The 20,632-nt window shown below is 42.9% G+C and overlaps 1 protein-coding gene across 2 annotated transcripts in view; it reads left to right on the top strand.

Annotated features, from left to right (window-relative positions):
• Positions 1 to 374: 374 nt before the first annotated feature.
• FBXW4 (F-box and WD repeat domain containing 4) overlaps positions 375 to 20,632 on the top strand; it is an 80,508-nt gene continuing 60,250 nt past the window's right edge. The window contains exons 1-2 of one of the 2 annotated variants that reach the window (XM_042909378.1): positions 375 to 1,111; positions 19,424 to 19,519. In XM_042909378.1, coding sequence (XP_042765312.1) covers positions 390 to 1,111; positions 19,424 to 19,519 — 818 coding nt within the window. In that variant the 5' untranslated portion in view covers positions 375 to 389. The remainder of the gene's footprint in view (positions 1,112 to 19,423; positions 19,520 to 20,632) is intronic. The other variant, XM_042909379.1, reaches the window with a different exon arrangement.

Here is a 20,632-nt window from a genome sequence, read left to right as displayed (position 1 = left end):
CTCAAGGAAGAGGATGGCTCCCAAGGAGGGGAGGCCACCCAAATGGATGCTTCTTGAGGGCAGAGGCTCCAAACAGGCAGATTCGTGGAAGGCGGAAGCTCTTCTTGGGGCCTTCGCTGGCCCTTGGAGGGCCTCACATGCTAGACGAGAGGATGCATGTGCTTCCACCCAGCGCTCCCGGCGGCCAGGCCGATGGGGGAGGGGGTCTGCTCCCTGGGCCGGCCCGCACCCCGCAGCGGCTCCAAGGGCCGCGGGTGTGAGGGGCGGGTCCAGGCCTCGGCCCGCGCCGCCCCCATGTGACCCGGTCCGACATGGTGTCGCCTCCTCCCGGGGCGGCTGCGGCGGCGGCTCCGGCTCGGCTCTGCGTCGGGCCGGGCCCGCGGCCGCTCATGGGCAGCCAGGGCCACCCGGGGCCGCCCGGGAACTGCGGGCCCGGCGAGGGCGAGGGCGGGGAGGCGAGGAAACTGCAGGAAGGGAGGGTCGCGAGGGGGAAGCGAAGGAAGGGGAAGGGGAAGGGAAAAGCGGGAGCGGGGCAAGGCGGAAGAGGAAGCGGGGCGGAAGGGAATCCGGGGCCGCAGAAGGCGAAGGAGGCAGCGGGGCTGGGGGCCGAGGCGGGAGCTAGCGCAGGCCCGGGGGAGGAAGGAGAGGGCTGCGGAAGCGTGGAGGAAAGGGAGAGAAGGATCGTACGCGGAGATGCGGGGAGCGCAGGGGCGGGGAAGGAGGCCAGAGGAAGAGGTGATGGCAAGAAGGAGGAATGGAGGGTCAGGCCTGGGCGGCGGGAGGACGCCAGGCCGGGGAGAGCACAGGGACGAGGGGGTCAGGCTTGGGGCTGCATCGCGGGGGCTGGGGCGCCGGGGGAGGCCATGGCGGCGGCGACCGAGGAGGAGGCGGCGGCCCGGGAGCCGGCCGGCCGCCCCGCTGCGGGGCCCGCGCTCTTGCGCCTGCCGGAGGAGCTGCTGCTGCTCATCTGCTCCTACCTGGACATGCGGGCCCTCGGCCGCCTGGCGCAGGTGTGCCGCTGGCTGCGGCGCTTCACCAGCTGCGACCTGCTCTGGCGCCGGATAGCCCGGGCCTCGCTCAACTCCGGCTTCACGCGGCTCGGCACCGACCTGTAAGCGCCCGCTCGCCCGCCCGCTCCCCGCCCCGGGCCGGCCGGCGTCCCGGGAAAGGGCGGGGCGCCGCGGCCTGGTCGGCCGGGGCTGTGTCGCACCCCGAACGCCGCCCGAGGCCCGGACCCGGCCTGTGCCCGGACCCCTCCCCAAGAGCCCCTCTCCTGTCGGAGGCCCCCATCCGAGAAGCCTCCCGTGAGCATCCCTCAGTCGGCACCCTCCCTGGGCGGCTTCTCACAATTAGCCCGTCTTAAGCACTGCCTTCAGCTTGTAATCGTGTCTTCCCTCGCAGAGGGTGACCGACCTGGTTCCTAAGCTCCCCAGGAGCCAGGCTGGCCTGAGGCTTCGCACGCCTCCTCTGGTCCAGGTGTAGGACCCATGTCCGCCATGTGGTCTGTCAGAACGTTTTTGTGGACGGACGTTCATCCGCTCACCCTCTTCTGAAGGCTGTTGGGCTGCAGGGCTCGGATGGAATCGAATGTGGAGAAAAGGGCTCAGACCTGAAAAGGCCCCTGGTCCAAGTGTCACCCATAGTTTATGGCTTGATACAGGCAGGACACACAAAAAGGGGTGCCTGCTTATGGCAGGGGACTGGATTAGGTGTAGGTGGTATACGAAGGTTTGTTTGGTGTTGCATTTTGACCTGTTTTGGGTGGGATCTGAGACCTGTGCATGGAAAACTTTGAACCACCTGAGCTGTTAAGTAGGAAGGGACGAAAATATATAGCATTGGGTGAGTAAAAGCTTTCAGACTGCACCTAACTGCATCCAGTATGGGTTTCCAAAACGGTAATTATGAAACAGTATAACAACATTAAAGAAAGTTTTTAAAACATAAAGAGCTGTAATACCACCACCTTAGACAACTACTCATGATTTAAAATGACTTTTCATTTGCATAACCCCCCGCCCATCCCTCAGTTGCTGTCTTACTGATCCTGACAAAATAGGTGCATAATAAATGTTTGTGGACTCTACCAAAACGGAGATTAAAAACATTCCTCTAATATTAAACTTTCATGATGTGTCCAGCTTTTTGCTATTATAGATAATGAATAAAGCATTTTTGGGTGATAGCTTTACTGACATATGTTACATACCATACCTATGTCGCTCAAGATTGGCTTCAGTGGATCAAAGGTTATGGTTTGTAAAATTGTACCAAGTTACAGCGGCACCAGCAAAGAAGGATTAACCAATTTCATGTGAAAATTTAAAAACTCTGCTATTTTAGTGGGCATACGATGGTGTCTCAAAGTTTTGTTGTTTTATGATTTTGCTTTTTTTTTTTTTTAACCACTGACCCCAATAAATATTTTCCCATGTGTTTGTTTCACCTGTGAGATTGTCTGTACCTAGTCTTTGCCCATTTATTATTGGGGTCTTGATGTTTTTCTCATAAATTTGGAATCCTGTGGGTCATAGATCCTAGGCTCTCATCTGTCATCTTTGATGCAAATATTTTCCCCAGTCCTTTTTACTTTACTATTTTAGTGTATAGAAGTTTTACACTTCAGTATATCAGAATCTTTCAGTCTTTTGTGATTTTTTTTTCTTCTTTTACCCCAAAGCTGAGAAATTTACAATTTTTCCACAGACCAGATAAATCATTTTGATATTCTGCTGGTTTTCTTATAATTTGATTTTTTAAAATAGTTAACACTTCCATCAATATCAGTTTTGTTTAGGTGCAAGGGTGAATTCAACTTTTTTTTTTCTCCCGAAACAACTGCCTAGTTGTTACTATACTTTTTGTTAAATAATTCTCCTTCCCTTTGTTTTAGAAAGCTTATGTTGCCAATTATTAAGTGTGTGTGTGTGTGTGTGTGTGTGTATGTATGTACATCTGAACTCCATTTTGTTCCACAGATATATTTTTACATCTCATACTATTGTAATATTGTTGCTTTTTGGTAGAGTCTAATATCTGTTAAGGTTATATTATCCTTGTTGGATTTTTAAAAACTTGTTTGTTTATTTATTTATTTAGAGAGAGAGAGTGAGAGAGAGAAAGAGCATTCAGGGCAGGGGCAGAGAGGGAGAGCGAATCCCTAGCAGGCTCCATGCTGTCAGCACAGAGCCTGATGTGGGGCTCAAACTCACAAACTGTGAGATCATGACCTGAGCTGAAATCAAGAGTCAGACACTTAACTGAAATAGCCACCCAGGCACCCCTCCTTGTTGGATTTTTTTTTTTTTAATGTGTGTCATGTCTCCACTCCCAGCCAACTCCCCAGCAAAAAAATTCTGTGCCTCTTCAAAAGTTTCTGTGGTTTTCAATGTAAAGTTCCTATATATCTATTGTTAAATTTATTCCTAAGTATTCTTAAATGTGTTATGCATTTTTTTTTTTTTTTTGTGTGTGTGAATGCAGTCTCTTTTCCAGTATGTTTTCCAACTGGGTATTATTAATGATGTACAAGATTACTATAATCTTTTGTAAATTTTGAACCTGATCATTTTGCTTAACTTTTATTCTAGTATGATTTTGTCTGGTTATCCAGTTGTCAAATTGGTTAACTAGTATGATGATAATGATTCTTTGGGATTTTTTGGCATGCGGTCTTGTACCTTTGTTTCTTATAAGAAAAATTCTTTAGGCGCATCTGGGTGGCTCAGTCAGTTAAGCGTGCGCCTTTGGCTCAGGTCATGATCTCACTGTTCGTAGGTTTGGGCCCTGTGTCAGGCTCTGTGCTGACAGCCTGGAGCCTGCTTCAGATTCTGTGTCTCCTTCTCTCTCTGCCCTTCCCCTTCTCTCTCTCTCTCTCTCTCTCTCAAAAATAAATAAACATTTAAAAATATTTTTAAAAAAAGAAGAATTCTTTCAAAAAAATGATCAGTTGACCTTTAAGGGAACCCAAGCCAGCTAAGGCAAAGCTTAGCTTTCTTTCCTTAGAGAGATTAAATGAATGAATGAAAGAATTGATGTTCAGTTCTCTTTCTTTTTCCAATGGTCTAAAGAGAGATTATGAGAATGAGTTCATTCTGTAAGCACTAACAACAAAATGAAATGAGTTTATAGTATAAATTGCTTTGAGACTGTCAAGTAATATGGCTTTATTATTTATTAGCCATGTGTGTTTTGATTTCTTGCCTGTGTCCTGGGATGAGGTATCTCCGACATTCTAGGGAAGTTGTTTTACCACAGACCTGATAAAGAGCAGGGTCACCGCTCGTGTTTTCTGAGTTGAGGGAAGAAGTTATGCGGGTTACAGCAGGTGGAGAGAATGTTTACCAGTGTGGTCTGTTTCTGGACAGCTGCAGAGGCGTGATAAGCCACCAAGTGAGGTGGTTGTCATCCCTGGAGGGAGACAGCACACACCCCAGTCCTCGTAGGGCATCAGGGAGCCTGGGCCCAAAGTATAAAGAGACTATGGCTGCTTGGATAGTGGCAGGACTGTAGTTGATGGTTTGGGCTAATTAACTGCAGACTGGACAGTGGGATATTTTTATGAGCACAACACGAAACTTCATTTTCTCAAACGTTACACAAACTCACCGGCCTGAGTTTTATCATCTCTAAGAACAGGAATGGCCTACCCAGTAAAATGAGGCTTAAATGTACTCATGTGTAAGCACAAGCAGTGTTCGGCACACAGTAGGCACTCAAGAAGTTGTCGTAAAATGGAACTTTTTACTTGCCTGGTTTCTCCTCTCATCAGTCTGTATATAGCAAAAGTGGAGATGGTTTGAACTGGCGGTGCTGCTTACAGACAGGAGGTGGGGGGAAACACACACACACACACAGCTTAGTTTCTGTCACCTGTCCGGAATGTTTTTGGAAGCATGACAGCACAACCTGTGGGCCTAGGGTCTGCACTCCCTGCTGGAGAGCCTCTTGATGGTCAGAAACACAAACTGCTAAGGTTTACTGACCTTCCGGCCCAGGGCAAGTCCCATTCAGTTTGGCTGTTCCTAACCTGATCATAGCTTTGTTGAGTAAGATGAACTGCTTTGGTTCCTTGTGATTTGTTAATGGTCTTATACTTGTGCTTGAAGGCATTCTGGCCACTTTAAAACCACAAACAAATAATTTGCTTCCCTTTAGGCCTCTTGCCCAAACAGTGAACATGGGTAGGGATCCTGAGCTTTTTAAAAAAAAGTGAGCACAAAGACAGTTTGAGTCAGTCATCTGGTTTAAAATCAGTTTCGTTTGAAGGTTTTATGAAGCCTGGGGGAATAGAAAGATCTTCAATATAAAAATAAAGGAAATGTTTCATATAGGAATCTTTTAAATTTTCCCTGAAGAGTAGGAGGAAAACTAACTTAGTTTAGTCTTCACGAACAAAACAGTGAAATTTAACCCTGTCAGTTTATAATGAAGGTTGAAAGCAAGAAGTAGACAGACTATATGACAGGTGGACGAGCAGAGGTACTGTCTACAACTTCGAATAGTGAAAATGTTAACGAGCTGAGAACAGAAAGAATAAAATATACCTGTGTATGTACATCTGTGGGGGTTTTAAAAATACTTTTGCCAATCTTAATTCCTCCCAAATTAAGTCCAGTATGTTTTCAAACTTGAATTTCATTTTAAATATCCTTTGAGCAATGCCTGGGTGCTCTCTTGCATTTGCTTGTGGTAGAATTGCCTAGAATGAACAATAGGTGTTTAGGAAGTGAGGCTCTGAGGCGTTTGCCCTGGCATGTATATTCATTCCTCAGCCAGGGTCTTGCAGGCTTGGAGCTCTTTGAGGCTGGGGAACGGGGTATCTATTTCAGTGATGATTAACGTCCAGAGTGGGGAGATGGACACAGATAAGCAGAGTGTGTTTGTTTGTTTTAAAATGATTGCACCTAAGAGCATTTTTTTGGCCCAGAAAGCATAAAGTTTCCTTTCCTAACTCTGACCTGGAGAAGGCATTGCTGCCTGGTTACATTTAAGGTCTAAACAGTGATTTTCAGAAAACAATTAGCAACTTAAAGTAGCTTAGGCTTTCTCCTTCCCCTTTCTGCCTTGCCTAGGAAGGGGCGTCCCTTACTTGTTCTCTAGTTGACTGAAAAGTTTCATAGGTGGATGTATTTAACTGTAGTCGTTTTGAAAAGGCCTTATTTTTGATGGTTTTGTTGAGTCAATAAAAGTCGAGTTCAGTTTATGTTCTTTTTAAAATAAATAAAACAATACACCTGTGGAAGCAGGCCTAGTACAGTTAGCATCTCCAAATGCAAACTGGAAGAATGGAAGGTCTTTTCCTCCAAGACCTTGAGAATATAGAGCTGCTTGTATCCTTTACAGTCTTGTAAAACTGGAATAGTAGGGGATGCATTTTCTAGCATTCAAGGCAGAAACACGGAGAAACCCAAAGTCTTCACCGTTTCTAAGATGAGCAATTCCTATTGGAATGCGATCTCAGAAAATATTTCAATACACCATACTTTGAATTTTCTGTGTCTGGTACCTTCACCTTAGGTAAAGGTTGTGAGCTGCTGAAATCAAACTGACAATGAGGTTACTGAGGAAGCGTACAGGTCTTTGAAAAAAAATATTTTGGAGTGTTTGGTGTAAAATTACCTTTGTGTGACAACCTTAACTCTGGGTTGACCCTGGCATTGGATTAGTTCTGTTTACGAGTCATAACGATAGAACAGGGAGTATTTAGGCAGACTCTTCTTAAGACCAGTACATTTTGAAAATTTAAGATGAGGTCAACTGTTTGAAAAAATGAGGACAAAGCCAAGTATTGAATTTTCAGTGAAAATTGGCATATCCTTCACTTTGATCCACAGGAACACATTTTTGCTAAGTTCCAGAATTTATCTCAGGTGCATCAACCATCAGGTGAGGTTGAGAATCCAAAGATTTGGTTGTCCTTTCTGTTCAGCAGTCTTGTTTAGATTTGAACAGGATTCAGATGGAACTCTGAAACAAGGTGGTTGTACTAATTAAGAATATGTTCATGAATCCTGAATCATGTGAACGCCTGAGCTGTATCTGAAGCTGAGGATGAGACTATCTGGAGAAAGAATTTACCTCTTGTTAGAGTTTAGCTGCCTTGTCTCAACTTTGAGTCAGTTCTTCATTATATCCAAACCATCCACATTGCCCTCCCTGGAAGTCTGGGCCACCCAATGGGCCTGCCCCTCTTTAGCCCACAATTAATTGCCAGTACATTCTTTCTTCTTCTCCTTCTTTTTTGGTATTTGACATGAGCTCAAATTGCTGAGAAAGGTGACAACTGTGAAATGAAGACAGGGCTTAGAGACACCTTAAAAAATACATGCAAAGGCCACTAAATGACAAGAGCAGACTGCCAGGCTCTTTCAAAACATCACCACGTCTGTTGACTTTCCATTCCTTGTCTGCAGCACAAAATTGGAGGTCAAAGAATCATAGGAGTTAGAGATGGAAAAGACATTTGGGGTCAGCCAGTTCATCCCTCCGCCTTCTTCTGCCCCTGATTCCAAATCATTCCTTACATTATATTTTCTCCTCCAGCTCTTGTACAGTTTTCACGGTCTTCACTCAACCCCGGCTGTCACCTTTGGGGAATGATGCTGGAGGCTCCATCCAGTTTCTCCTCGGCAGAGAGAGATATTGCCTCTGCCCCCAGTTGACATTCATGAACTTCTTTGTTGGTGGTCTCAGCTGAGAGGCCGAAGACTAACTGGAAGTCTCTCTGCTGCCTGGTGTTGGGGCTTTTCTAACAGAACCGAAGCACATTTAGTGTGTGATGATGTTGGGGTAGGGCAAAAGGGCTGGGATACAGCGTAGTCATTGCTGAATTTGTTCCTAGACTTTTGTTTTGCAAGGCTCTTGACCTGAAAGGAGGGGTGTGTGTGTGTGTGTGTGTGTGTGTGTGTGTGTGTGTGTGTGTACAAGGCATGTGGTATTGGGGAGGTGAACAGAGACAAGGAAATTACACCGAACTGGAATTTGGTAAAAATCCAAACTTGGAAATTGGTGGGTTAAGCAAACAAATAAAGGATACTAGTCCTGTGAAGCAGAGAATTATTTCAAGAAATGCCTGTTAGGGAAGAAACAGAGTGGTGGCTGACTGTAGAAGTTTCAGCTTATAGTCAAGTTGAGGGGATCAGATGGGTGGAGGCAAGTATTTTGGCTAGGGGACACTGTGGCTTTTGGGGTCTCGGCTTTAAGAAAGTAGAGAAAGAGAGGTCTTATGTTCACTGGCTGCATGGTTTGGCAGGGGGAATGGTCATTTTTAGAGGCAGCTTAGGAAGGTTACCCCCAGCTCCCCATCTTGTTCTAGCAGCTGTTGGGAGCAGTCCGAAGGGGGTATTATATTTCTTCTGGTAACTCTGCCAAGAATGAGAGGAAATCCACAATCTGTGGGCTTTTTGGGGGAATGGGGATGGGGTGGCAGGTGATGGGACAGGGAAATTAAATTGTTTTATAGTAAATATGTTGAGATACTTTTCCTGGAAAGCTTTTTCACCAAAAAGAATGGTATTTCCCCCGGTTCACTAGCTCGTAATGGGTTCTTTCCCTGCAGAGAAAGGGAAATAGTCCTCTTCCAGTACATCTTTTTCTTTCTTTCCTGTAGCTCCAGCTTTGACCTCCCATGTTGCTTTGAATTATTTTTTTTCAGGAAGTCCATAATTGAAAAGGTGGGTCGAGAGTCAGATACGGGTGCTGTGTGTGCATTAAGAGGTGCTGTGTGCACCTCTGTCTAGAAGTGAGTTACTAAAGAAGAACCTCTCATTTATCCATTATCTTGGCTGTAGTTTGACTTTATCATAATGGCCTAGAAACTAGAGATGTAAAAAGTTGCTGGGTGGCGTCTGGTTCATGTTCTTTCCATCCCTTCATCCAGGCTGGAAGGGCACCAGGGATTTTCAAGCCTGGCTACTTGGGCTGGGAACCTGTTTTAGTGATTAATATGGAACACAGTTGCAAGATTAAAAACAATAAAAAACAACCCCGAGAAGCAGAGCAGTGTAATTATTCCTTACATTTCAGATGGAGAGCCCAGGGAAAAGTCATTCTCGAGGTATGAGAACAAAGTCCACTTGTGAAGCTGCTAGTGCCTAATTCATGACTCACTGAGAGGACGGCCTGTTCACAAAAAATAGTGGCATCTTTCTTGCTGTTGTTTTTTTTCTCAGAAACTGCTAGGTCAGCCTTTCTGAAAGTTGTGCTGCGGGATTCTTGAAAAACTGATTCTGTGATGAAATGAGTGCAGGAAATGCTGTGCTCCACATCCCTTCTCTTTGGGGTTCACAGTGCCCACTGGTAAATTAAAGGCACTGAGAAGTCCTGTGATAGAGAGACCTGTTTAATTTTGTTTCGGTCAGTGTTGTCTAAAGCGTTTTGATCATAAAATTTGCCTACCTGCTTAATATCTCTTAACATCTTGGAGAGCATACATGGTCAAATACAGAACTTGACCAATAGTAGGAGGAAATGAATGTGAGTGTGAACACATTCCTAAATCCTCTGCTCAGGGTTATGAATTAGTGTTATGCCTAGTGCTTCTGAAACTTCTTTGGACAGCTTTGACATGTGGTACCACATTAAGGTAATTTATCTGCTCAAGTTCCTTCCTTCAAGCCTCTCTAGCGTAAGAATTTGGGGGCTCTGGTTGCATTCCTGAAGGTGTGGTGTATTATACATTTTACGAAGGGCCTTTGGAGCTAGAAGGTAGCATGTCCAGGCTCCTGAAAAGCTACGGGTATTGTTGAAAGCGTGACTTACCAAAGGGAGAATTGTACTTTTGAGAAGTAACGTAAGCAATGCCTAAGCAGTGTCTATCAGAATACCAATCACGCTAGGCCCAGGGTTCTCCCCTTTTGCGTCCAAGACATTTGTATGCTGTGAGAATTTTTGGTAGTACGTTAAAGGATTAAAAGGTAATTTTTTTTATAAAACAAGTTTTAGAAAGTTGAAAAACCTGTGCATTTACTTATTTACCATCTGGTGTGTTACTGTTTGAGTGAACTGTTTACTGCCCTGACCTTGTTCTCTTATATCCTTTGAGGTGAAGTTCATATACGTTCCTCCAAACACACAGTCTTCATCTGATTTGCAGCAGATGGGGTCATGGGCCACATTGTGGCTCAGCGGTTGGTCTGACAGCAATCTTCATGAAAGTGTGGATCTTTCGTTGAATGAAAGTGAATTCTAGAAATTAAAGTTTGACAGCACAGGTATTCAGGGTTGCTGGTATACCACTGCTCTGCAGTGTGCTGGTTGGGATGTACCTTTAGAAGTGCTAAGAGGTTAAGACTTGATCCTGTAGAATTTATGGCCGTATTGGCCAAACAAGACATACAGCTGAAAAAAGTTAACAGTGCCTCAGCTTAGGGTATTGGGGGTTCAGTCTGGGGGTTCACACGAGGGGGAGAGCACAGTTTACAGGAGTCAGGGAAGTAGAGGTGTAAAGCTGGTGCCCAGAAGAAGGAGGCAAGCGTTTGGCAGGGACAAGGTAGGCTGGTGCCGGCGATATAGGAGAAGGTGTGGGTGTAGGAACGAATGTGGAAGAGATGGACTTGGCTGGAGTTCACTTGCATGGTGTGGGACAATGGGAGGTGAGGTCGAATGAGTAAGGTGAGTTGACATTTGGAGGCCTTTCAAGGGGCTGGTGGGGTCTGCTCTTTGCTTTCCTCGTGCGTGGTCCCGTCCTCATTGTAGGGAACAATCTCACTCCACCCTGGGTGTCGGGGCTGTTCCCCTGTTTCCTGGCCAGAAGAGTAACTGATTTAATACAATATAATGATTTTTCTTTGATTTTTTAAAAATCTTAATGATAGACCTCTGTTTTTGAGGCCATTGGAGGATTTAGTCTAATGCAAGTATAAATGAAGAGCTAGAAGTTTCTTGTCTTGGGCTGTTTAAATTCTTGTACACTGCCAGATGTACTACCACCCTTGCCCCCAGTGTTAGCGTGCTATCCTGGGTGTTACCATTTTAAAGGGACCCCTCAGGAGTCTTGGCAGCGGATTAACTGCCCCCTCCCCAGCTGTGATCTGTTGGCAAGACTGTAACAAGTGATGTTTGTACAACCAAAGATGATATACTGTGGCTTAAGAAGAATAAAGTGGACTATGTTTTTAGAAAGAAAGAAAAAGAGAAAGAAGGAAAGAAAGAAAGAAAGAAAGAAAGAAAGAAAGAAAGAGAGACTTGTATATTAAAGCCAAATTCTTAGTATTGGTAGAAGAACTTATAGGTATAGGCAATACAGCAGGCAAAAAATCTTCCTGGAAAGCAAAATCAAATAAATCAAGAGACAGTGTTAAAAGTGCAAGCCCCGAGCATCATTTTGCACAGCCCTGTGTCCCCTCCTGAGCCCAGTGCACCCCGAGATGGCCTTGCTCTACATTTGTGGTCAGGTCCCCTTCTCTCCCCAATTCCCAAATCAGCAGGTAGTTGTGCTTACGGAAGTTGTGCCAGTCATGAGGGCGGCAGCGTCCGTGGCATCTCAAAGGGAACCAAACTGCAGGATGGGGCAGGGAGGGAAACTGAGTTGTGATCCAGGAGTTTACTGATCTTCGAGACCGTGCAGGTTTAAGACCTCTCTGATATCCCCACACTTCCCCCTCCCTCACCCCAAGGCATTTTTATTCAGACTAGGTTTATTTATTTGCTTTGAGTTTGGGGTGTGAAGGAGGAGAGGTGAGATGAAAGTGGACTCCAGATAACTGCCTAGATTAATTTCGGTCCCTCTGGACTCAACTTGTTGCCAAGATTTTAAGGGGCCTGATAGCTTACCATGGGTGCGTGTTGTGTTGTTTTTGTTTAAAATAGGTCATGCGCCCAGGAATGCAGTCAAACTATAATGGTGCCTGCCGGAAAGCTGAGAGGGAGGGGGCACAAGTGGGAAATGAGCCTGAGGCAAGAGAAGGAGGGCTGGGAAAATGGAAGTTCACCAGGCCCACAGGCCGGTTAGAAATTCCCCTGAGTGTTAACAGCCCCGTGAGAGGTTTATTTACAGGGCACTAATCGTTTTGGGGGGAGCACCCCCACTTTACACTAGCAAGTGTGTTGGAGAAACTGCCAACCAGAGAGCATTTCAAAGAGGGGAACAAGGGTCCTTCTAGAATTCCAAGGGGCACCTGCTCTTGTCTTCTCAGGCACATCTGCTGCCTAGTTCCGCCGACCCCTTTGACTGGACTGTGACAGGTCCCACAGGGAGGGAGGGGTACCTGTTTTCAGAGGAAGATTTTTTTTATTCCTTCTGATTTCTCAGGTGCTAATAAGAATATACATATGATCCTGCCACCAGCTAGGGAAACTAACCATCAAAGATGATGGAATGGACAAAAGGGATGAAAAAGCTGAGTTGTTAAGCGGCTTTCAACAAAGTGGTACTATTTCTCAAGTCAAAGCCAAAAGGAGTGACTTAAAAAAGTCAAAATTTGATTTGAAGGACCAGAGCCAAGTACTGTGATTATGGCTTTCGTTGTGGGAGAGGACATCTGCACCTGCCGTTTGGTAGCAGCTTCTAAAGTTCAACTTTGAAAGTTTCTTGCTGCTGTGATCAGGCCCCCAGGGCAGTGCTTTGACCCTTAGTAAAGTGTCACTAAATGGTAGTTAAGTGACTAGAGAGAGAAGTATTGTCCTTAACTCAGTTCAGGAAATATATTGATTCTTTCCTCCTTGCCTCCTTCCTGCTATGATCCAGAATATTCAATTTTTGGTTTCACTTCCACGTATTAAATTAGACCTAACTCAAGAGGAGAGGTTAACTACAAAGGATGTCTTCTTTTATATCTGGGAAGGATTTGCAGATAACATTTGACAGGGAATCTAATCTTTCTCGTTAAGAGTTAAGTTCTTTTGGTCCATCCTATTAACTGTCTTTTACTTTCCTTAGTTCTTCATCCACCTGGTGGTGTGGGTTGCTCTCTAGCAGTGTGAAACCAGGGACTGAATTCACCCAATGGACAAATTCAGTAATACATTTTAGCTTTAACGTGTGCACACCCAAACCCTAATCATTCAGCCTGAAAGAGGACTAATGTTTGACATTAGAAGAACAATTTTTAATAGTTGTAATTAAATTATTTAGAAGAAAAATAAATGATTATTGAATTAGCTTCAGGGAAGACACCATTAATCGATATTAACTACTACATATACTTATATTTAAAGAATTGACCAACTGTACTTTGTTTTAGTTGTCATTTTAAAGCCACAATTGTAAAAAAAATAAATAAAACAACAATTGTAAGAAATACTATCCTCATTTCTTGGGGGAAGATATTGACCATTAGAGAAGTTAGGTGACCAGAATTTTATAATTAGTAACAGGCAGAACTGGGATTTAGATCTTAGTTTCCTAAGTGTGCCTTTTGAGCTTTTCCCACAACTTCATTTATTCTACTCTTTAGTTAAAGGTAAATTGAGAGACCTAACTATCAACAATTATGTGAGATACAGATACAGAAATATATTATGTGATATATGTGTGTGTGTGTGTGTGTGTGTGTGTGTATGTGTGTGTATATATATATATATATATATATATATATATATATATATTTATATATATCACTCCAAAGTACCATCTATTTACCTCTTCTGACATGTTGTTTATAGAGACATAATTTTCTGTAGTGTCTCTTCACCTCTACCTTTATAAATTTGACTTAGCTTTAAAATTACCATTGCTTGCTATAGTCATTTCCAAAATGTTTTGCAGTCCCCACATTTGTCATTTCTAGTGGCAATATATTCCATTGCATTAGTATACTGGTCTCCCCCACAGACAAACATTTGGGCTATTTCCAGGTTTTAGCTCAAATATATAGCCACAACTATAAATATCTTTGTAAAAATATATTTTTCTTTTGAGTTATTTCTTTGTGATTTAGTGCTCAAAGCGGGAATGCTGGGTCAGAAGCTGTCATTTAACAATTTTTCTCGACAGAATTCCTCTCTGAAAGACTGTACCAGTGTGCTACTAGCAATATATAACCAAACCCAAACCTTTCTATCAAACCAAAGCCAAGTTTCTGGTTTTTCCCTGTAATAATAAATGTGCGGTGGCACTTTAATAATTAGTTTAATATGCGTGTATGTGTTAATGTTGTGGGATGTTTCCCCAGTGTTTCGTCACATGGACACCATGTGATTGTTCTTACCTGCTGTTGGGTATGGATGACAGGGTATTAGAGACAGGATGTAATTCCAGTAAATCTCTATCTGCCCCTTAAAAGTTTTAGAGGTACAACTTGTACCTATAGTATTAATTGTTAATATTCCCATACTCTGTTGTTTTCATTTTAAACTCTTTTAACATTCTGCTCAGCATGTATGTATGTATGTATTTATTTTTTAACATTTATTCATTTTTGAGAGACAGAGAGACAGAGCATGAGTGGGGGAGGGGCAGAGAGAGAACGGGGGAGACAGAATCCGAAGCAGGCTCCGGGTTCTGAACTGTTGGCACAGAGCACGACGCCGGGCTTGGACTCACGAACCGCGAGATCATGACCCGAGCTGAAGTCGGATGCTTAACCAACTGAGCCACCCAGGCACCCCAGTGTTTATTTTTTTAAGTTTATTTATTTATTTTGAGAGAATGAGGGAGGGAGGGAGAGAGAGAGAGAGAAAAGAGGGAGAGAAAGAGAATGTGAGCGAGGGAGGGGCAGAGAGAGGGAGAGAGAGAATCCCAAGCAGGCTCTGGGCTGTCAGACGCTCACAAATGATGAGATCATGACCTGAGCCAAAATCAAGAGTCAGACGCTTAACCCACTGAGCCACCCAGGTGCCCCACTTGGGATAGTATTTAAAATTTAAACACTTTAGGGGCGCCTGGGTGGCCCAGTTGGTTAAGCTTCCAAGTTCGCTCAGGTCATGATGTCATAGTTCGTGGGTTCAAGCCCCTCATCATGAGGCTCTGAGCTGACATCTGAGAGCCTGGAGCCTGCTTTGGATTCTCTCTCTCTCTCTCTCTCTCTCTCTCTCTCTCTCTGCCCCTCCTCTGTTCATGCTCTGTCTCTCTCTCAAAAAATAATAAGTAAATAATAAAATAAGTAAATACAAATAAAATTTAAACACTTTAAAATCTTCCAGTTAAAAAACTTTTATTATTTTTTATTAAAAATTTTTTAAATGTTTATTCTTGAGAGAGAGAGAGAGAGAGAGAGAGAGAGAGAGAGCGTAAACAAGGGAGGGGCAGAGAGAGAGAGGGAGACACAGAATCCGAAGCAGGCTTCAGACTCTGAGCTGTCAGCACAGAGCCTGATGTGGGGCTGGAACCCATGAATGGTGAGATCATGACCTGAGCCAAAGTTGGAAGTTTAACCGACTGAGCCACCCAGGAGCCCTGAAAAGCTATTTTAAATTCACTTTCATTTTGCAAGGATTTATTATATTATTTATGAGATGTAAGAATCTAAATCAGTTTTTTTTAACCTATTGATTTCCAGTTTTATCACCAGCATTATTATTTTAATGGGTATTTTCTTGTTCACCAAAATATTACATTGTAGAAAAATTGGAAAATATGTAAAAACGCAAAGAAAATAAAACACCCAAAGTTGGCTACCCACAGTTAACTATTTTAGAGTATATACTTCCCACGTTCTTTCTAGGCATGTATATTCCTCCTCCTTCTTTCTCATAAGGTTGGGAACATGGTATACAAACCCAATAGCACTGATGAAGTGGAGATTTCTTTCCTTTCTTTAAAACTTTACTTTGTTTGTTATATATTGGTTTATATCAGTTTGGGTCATTTCTGGCTTTCTGTATTTAAATTGCAGTATCAGCCAGTTTGCTTATTGCTTATTTCCAATGTCGTCTTTTTTTTCCCCCCGACGTCTTCTAATTGGATAGAATACAGGAAGTACAATTGCTTTATCAACAAATGTTTATTGATACTTACTATGCATAAAGCATTAGGTAAATGAAAACAGTTCCTGGCACATCATAAACACCACATTAAATGTTTGTTAAATAAATTATCTTTGGAATTATGATCCAGAGAGATTGAAACATTCTAAATCATTTTTTAAATAGTGTTCAATGGGATTAACTAAACTGTATTTACTATGTTGAAAGATTTTCCATAGTAAGGTCTGAAATAAAAATATTGGGGCACCTGGGTGGCTCAGTAGTTTGGGCGTCTGACTCTTGGTTTGGGCTCAGGTCATGGTCTCACAGTTCCTCTGTTCGAGCCCCATGTTGGGCTCTATGCTGGCAGCGTGGAGCCTGCTTGGGGTTCTCACACCTAAATAGAGATATAAGGATATTTATAACAGCAGTATTTATAATAGCTAAAGTCTGGAAGCCCTTTAAATGTGAATCAGTAAAGGACTGGTCAAATGATGATTGAGTTACACAATAGAATTCTATGCAGCTGTTAAAGAGAATGAGATGGCTCTTAATGTATTGATATGAAATGCTTCCTGAGATATATTGTTAAGAAAGCAATGAGTAAAATAGTGTACTATTTTTTTATTTTTATTTTTTAATTTTTTTTAATGTTTATTTATTTTTGAGACAGAGAGAGACAGAGCATGAATGGGGGAGGGGCAGAGAGAGAGGGAGACACAGAATCGGAAGCAGGCTCCAGGCTCTGAGCCATCAGCCCAGAGCCTGACGCTGGGCTCGAACTCACGAACCGTGAGATCGTGACCTGAGCTGAAGTCAGACGCTCAACCGACTGAGCCACCCAGGCGCCTGTACTGTTTTTTTAAATTAAAAACTGGGTATATGTATAAATACATACCAATATAAATGCGTCTACAGTATCTATCAGTCTATTGGCATTTTTTTTTTTTTACCTTGTGGATGTATCATTTTGTTAATCAAAAACAATTAGTTTATACAAATGAACAAATGAGATGAGATCAGGAGGTAGATAGAGTATTATTTATCTAGAAACGGATTAGGTATCTTCTCTTTCTGCCTACCAAAACCATCCTTTTTAATCTGTATTTGTCATAATCTTGTAAGCAGGACTTCACGGCTGCCTTTTGGTAAAGGGTAGTCAGTGTGAAGGCATAGCAGAGACGGGAGGAAATGCATGTTTCTCTCTTCTTTTCTCAATAGACCTGGTAGTTACCACTCCGTGTCCCAAGCAGCGTACCCTGTACTGTCCAGTGGAGCAGGCCAAGGAAACACAGGGGAGCTGTGGGGGCCTAAAATGAAATTTTCTTTTAAAAAAATGCTTGTTTGTTTAGAGAGTGAGGGAAGGGCAGAAAGAGAGAGAGAGAGAGTCCCAAACAGGCTGCATGCTGCCAGTGCAGAGCCCCACATAGGGCTTGATCCCACGAACCATGAGATCATGACCTGAACTGAAATCAAGAGTCAGACACTTAAGCAACTGAGCTACCCAGGCGCCCCCTGAAATGAAATTTTCAAATTCTTGCCCACAATTTCAGAATTCTGTCCCAAAGTGTACTTTCAGAGTGGCTTCGAGCTCTTCTCCCTACCCCCCTGCCACTCCAACCCAGTCACAGACTACACCATTCCTACGCTAGTGTGCTCTCGTATTCCTTACTGCTCTATTTTCCTCACCCAGAAAGCACTACTGACACCCCCAACATTTTCTTAAATGAAAAATTTAAAACAGCAAAGTTGAATGAATTATTCCACAGACACTTATATGCCCACGACCTAGATTCTACAATGAACATTTTAGTGTATTTGTGTTATCATGCATTTCAAAGTGAGTTGCAGATATCAGTACATTCCACCTATAAACACTACAGTATGCATGCATACAATTGACTCGTATATATATTAGTTTATGGGTTTATATACAGGGGCTCCTGGGTGGCTCAGTCGGTTAAGCGTTTGACTTCGGGTCAGGTCATGGTCTCATGTTTCGTAAGTTCAAGTTCCACATCGGGCTCCAGGCTGACAGTGCAGAGCGTGACGTGCGGAGCCTGCTTGGATTCTCTCTTTTCCTCTCTCTCTGCCACTCCCCTGTGCACGTGCTCTCTTTCTCTCTCTCTCAAAAATAAATAAATAAACTTAATATTATATACAGCAAAATGCTCAAACTTTAATCTTAAGTGTATCATTTGGGGCATTTTTTTTCCATTTGATGCATTTTTCGACAAATGCATATACACCTGTATAACCCAAATCCCTTTAAGATTTAGACACAGAATGTTGCTCCAGAAAGTTTCTACATGTTTCTTCCCAGTCAGTCCCCTTCCCAGTGGTAGGGTTCCCAGTGGTAATCACTATTCTGATTCTTCCACCATAGATTAGTTATCCTTCTTCATAATGCTTCACAATATCCTTCACATAATAATAATCCTTCTCAATATCCTTCACATAAATGGAATCATACAACATGAACTCTTTTGTGTAAGGTTGCTTTCATTCAGCTTTTGAGATTCACCCACATTACTGTGTATAGCAATAGTACTTTCCTTTTTATTGCTGAGTAGCATTCCATTGTATGAATATACATCATGGGGTGTTTGGCCATTCTTCTGATGGCTGCCTGGGCTCTTTTCAACTTTGGGCTCTTACTACTAAAGTTCCTGTGAACATTCTTGTGCAAGTCTTTTTGTGGGTGTATGCTTTCTCCTGGGTATTTGCTAGGTCATAGAGTAGGTATATGTTTGGATTTATAATAAACTGTCAGACATTTTTCCATGATAGCTCTACCATTTTGCTTTGCCACCAAGATTGCAGGAGAGTTCCTTACTGGCCTTCAAAAAATATATATGCATATATATATATTTATTTGTGTATAATTATATATACATATACATGTGTGTGTATAATTATATATACATATATAAATGCATATACAATATATACATATACATATGTATACAGTTATACATATGTATTTATAATTTCTTAGTATTTTCTGGATATAAGCCCTTTGTCAGATATATATTTTGTGAACACTTTCCCCCAGAATGTGGTGTGTATATTCATTGTGGTAAGCAAAAATTTTTAATTTTGATAAAGTCTCATTCATTAGAGTTTTCTTGTATGCTATTGCTTTCTGTGTCTTAAGAGACCTTTTCCCAGGCCCCAAGTTGCAGAAATATTTTGATATATTTTCCTCTATCAGCTTTATAATTTTAGATTTCATGTTTAAATCTATTTTGAATTAATTTTTCTGTATGGTGTGAGGTAGGAGTCAGAGTTTACTTTTTTCCTTATGGATAGCCAGTAGTTCCAGCACTGTTATCCTTTCTCCATTAGGTCACTTTGGCATCACTATAGACACTGTAAAGGACAGGCTCTTCTCCTTGGCTTTCTTGGTTATCCCAGTGTGGAGAGAGAAAAGTTAATCCTTTCTCATGTCCTAACCCTGTCACTTATATCTAGATATATTCCAGATACTCCCAAGTTCTACCTCATAAGCCTATGGAATTTTCTCTGGTTGGCAATGAGTTGTAGTGACTGGATTATCTGTTCTGTCTGCACACAGGATGGCCAATGTCCCAGTGAAGGAACGGGTGAAGGTGTCTCAGAACTGGAGGTTGGGGCGCTGCCGAGAGGGGATTCTGCTGAAGTGGAGATGCAGGTAAGTAGCCTCTTGATTCTTTTTTTAAAATTTAATGTTTATTCATGTTTAAAAGAGAGAGCGTGAGTGAGGGAAGGGCGGGGGGGGGGGGGGCGGGCGGGGACAGAGGATCCAAAGTGGGCTCTGCGCTGACAGCAGAGAGCCTGATGCAGGGCTCGAACTCATGACCTGTGAGATCATGACCTGAGCCAAAGTCAGATGCTCAACCGAGTGAGCCACCCAGGTACTCCTTGACTCTTTCAAAGCTACCTGGAACAGAAAAGCATGCTGGGAAGTAAAATATCTGGTCTTAGCTAGAGTGTAAATGTGCCTGTCTTGGGTGGTGTGGCACTGGTGATCCTTTAAACATCACAAAGCAGGCATCAGAGGGACAATTTTTTTCACATTGGTAAAAATTGCCATCAAATGTGCTTTATTTAAACAAATTCCACACGTTTATGATTATAAAAATAACAAATGTTTATTGTAGAGATTTGAAAAAATAGAAGTTTGAAGAAAATAAAACTTACATATAATGCAACCACTCAGAGGTAACCCCTATTAACTTACCTCATCAAAAGAGTTAAATGAAGCCAGTATTTCAACCCATCTTGTTTTATAATTATTTTTCTTTAAATCTACTCTACAGAGCTATGCTTCACTCCTGGTGTCTGTTAGCCCTCTCCCCTACTTTATTAAGAAGGCAAAATAGGATCTAAAGGCTTGGCTGTAGATGTTACGGGAGATAGAACTCAGAACTGCTAGGAAATTTAGACAGTGGCTTTGGACTGCTAATGCCACAAATCTTATGCTTCATTGATGCTACATTATTTCATAGTTATCATCTGACTCCCTGCCAAGCAAGTGCTCCTCGATGATTGGTCGGAATGGTTAAGGAGCATCGTGGTTCCTCATTCCAGGTTGACCTGTGCTTGTGCTGAGAGATACTGACCGGCTTCTTCATCTGATGACCCCTTCTCTCTTGCTTGTGTCCAGTTCTTGCTGTTTTCATGGCTGGTGGTGGCTGTGAATTATGTGGGGGTACTGGTCGTGGCGGTGACTGTAGAGAAACTACTAGGGAGAAAGACGGATTTTTATGATGAAAAACTGTACTCTCTGCTTCCCGCTTTTGCC

This window comes from Panthera leo, chromosome D2, assembly GCF_018350215.1.
Source record: "Panthera leo isolate Ple1 chromosome D2, P.leo_Ple1_pat1.1, whole genome shotgun sequence".
In the NCBI taxonomy this organism is placed as follows: Eukaryota; Metazoa; Chordata; class Mammalia; order Carnivora; family Felidae; genus Panthera; species Panthera leo.
Note: the sequence above shows the minus strand (reverse complement) of the source record. Positions and strands in the feature narration are given on the sequence as shown.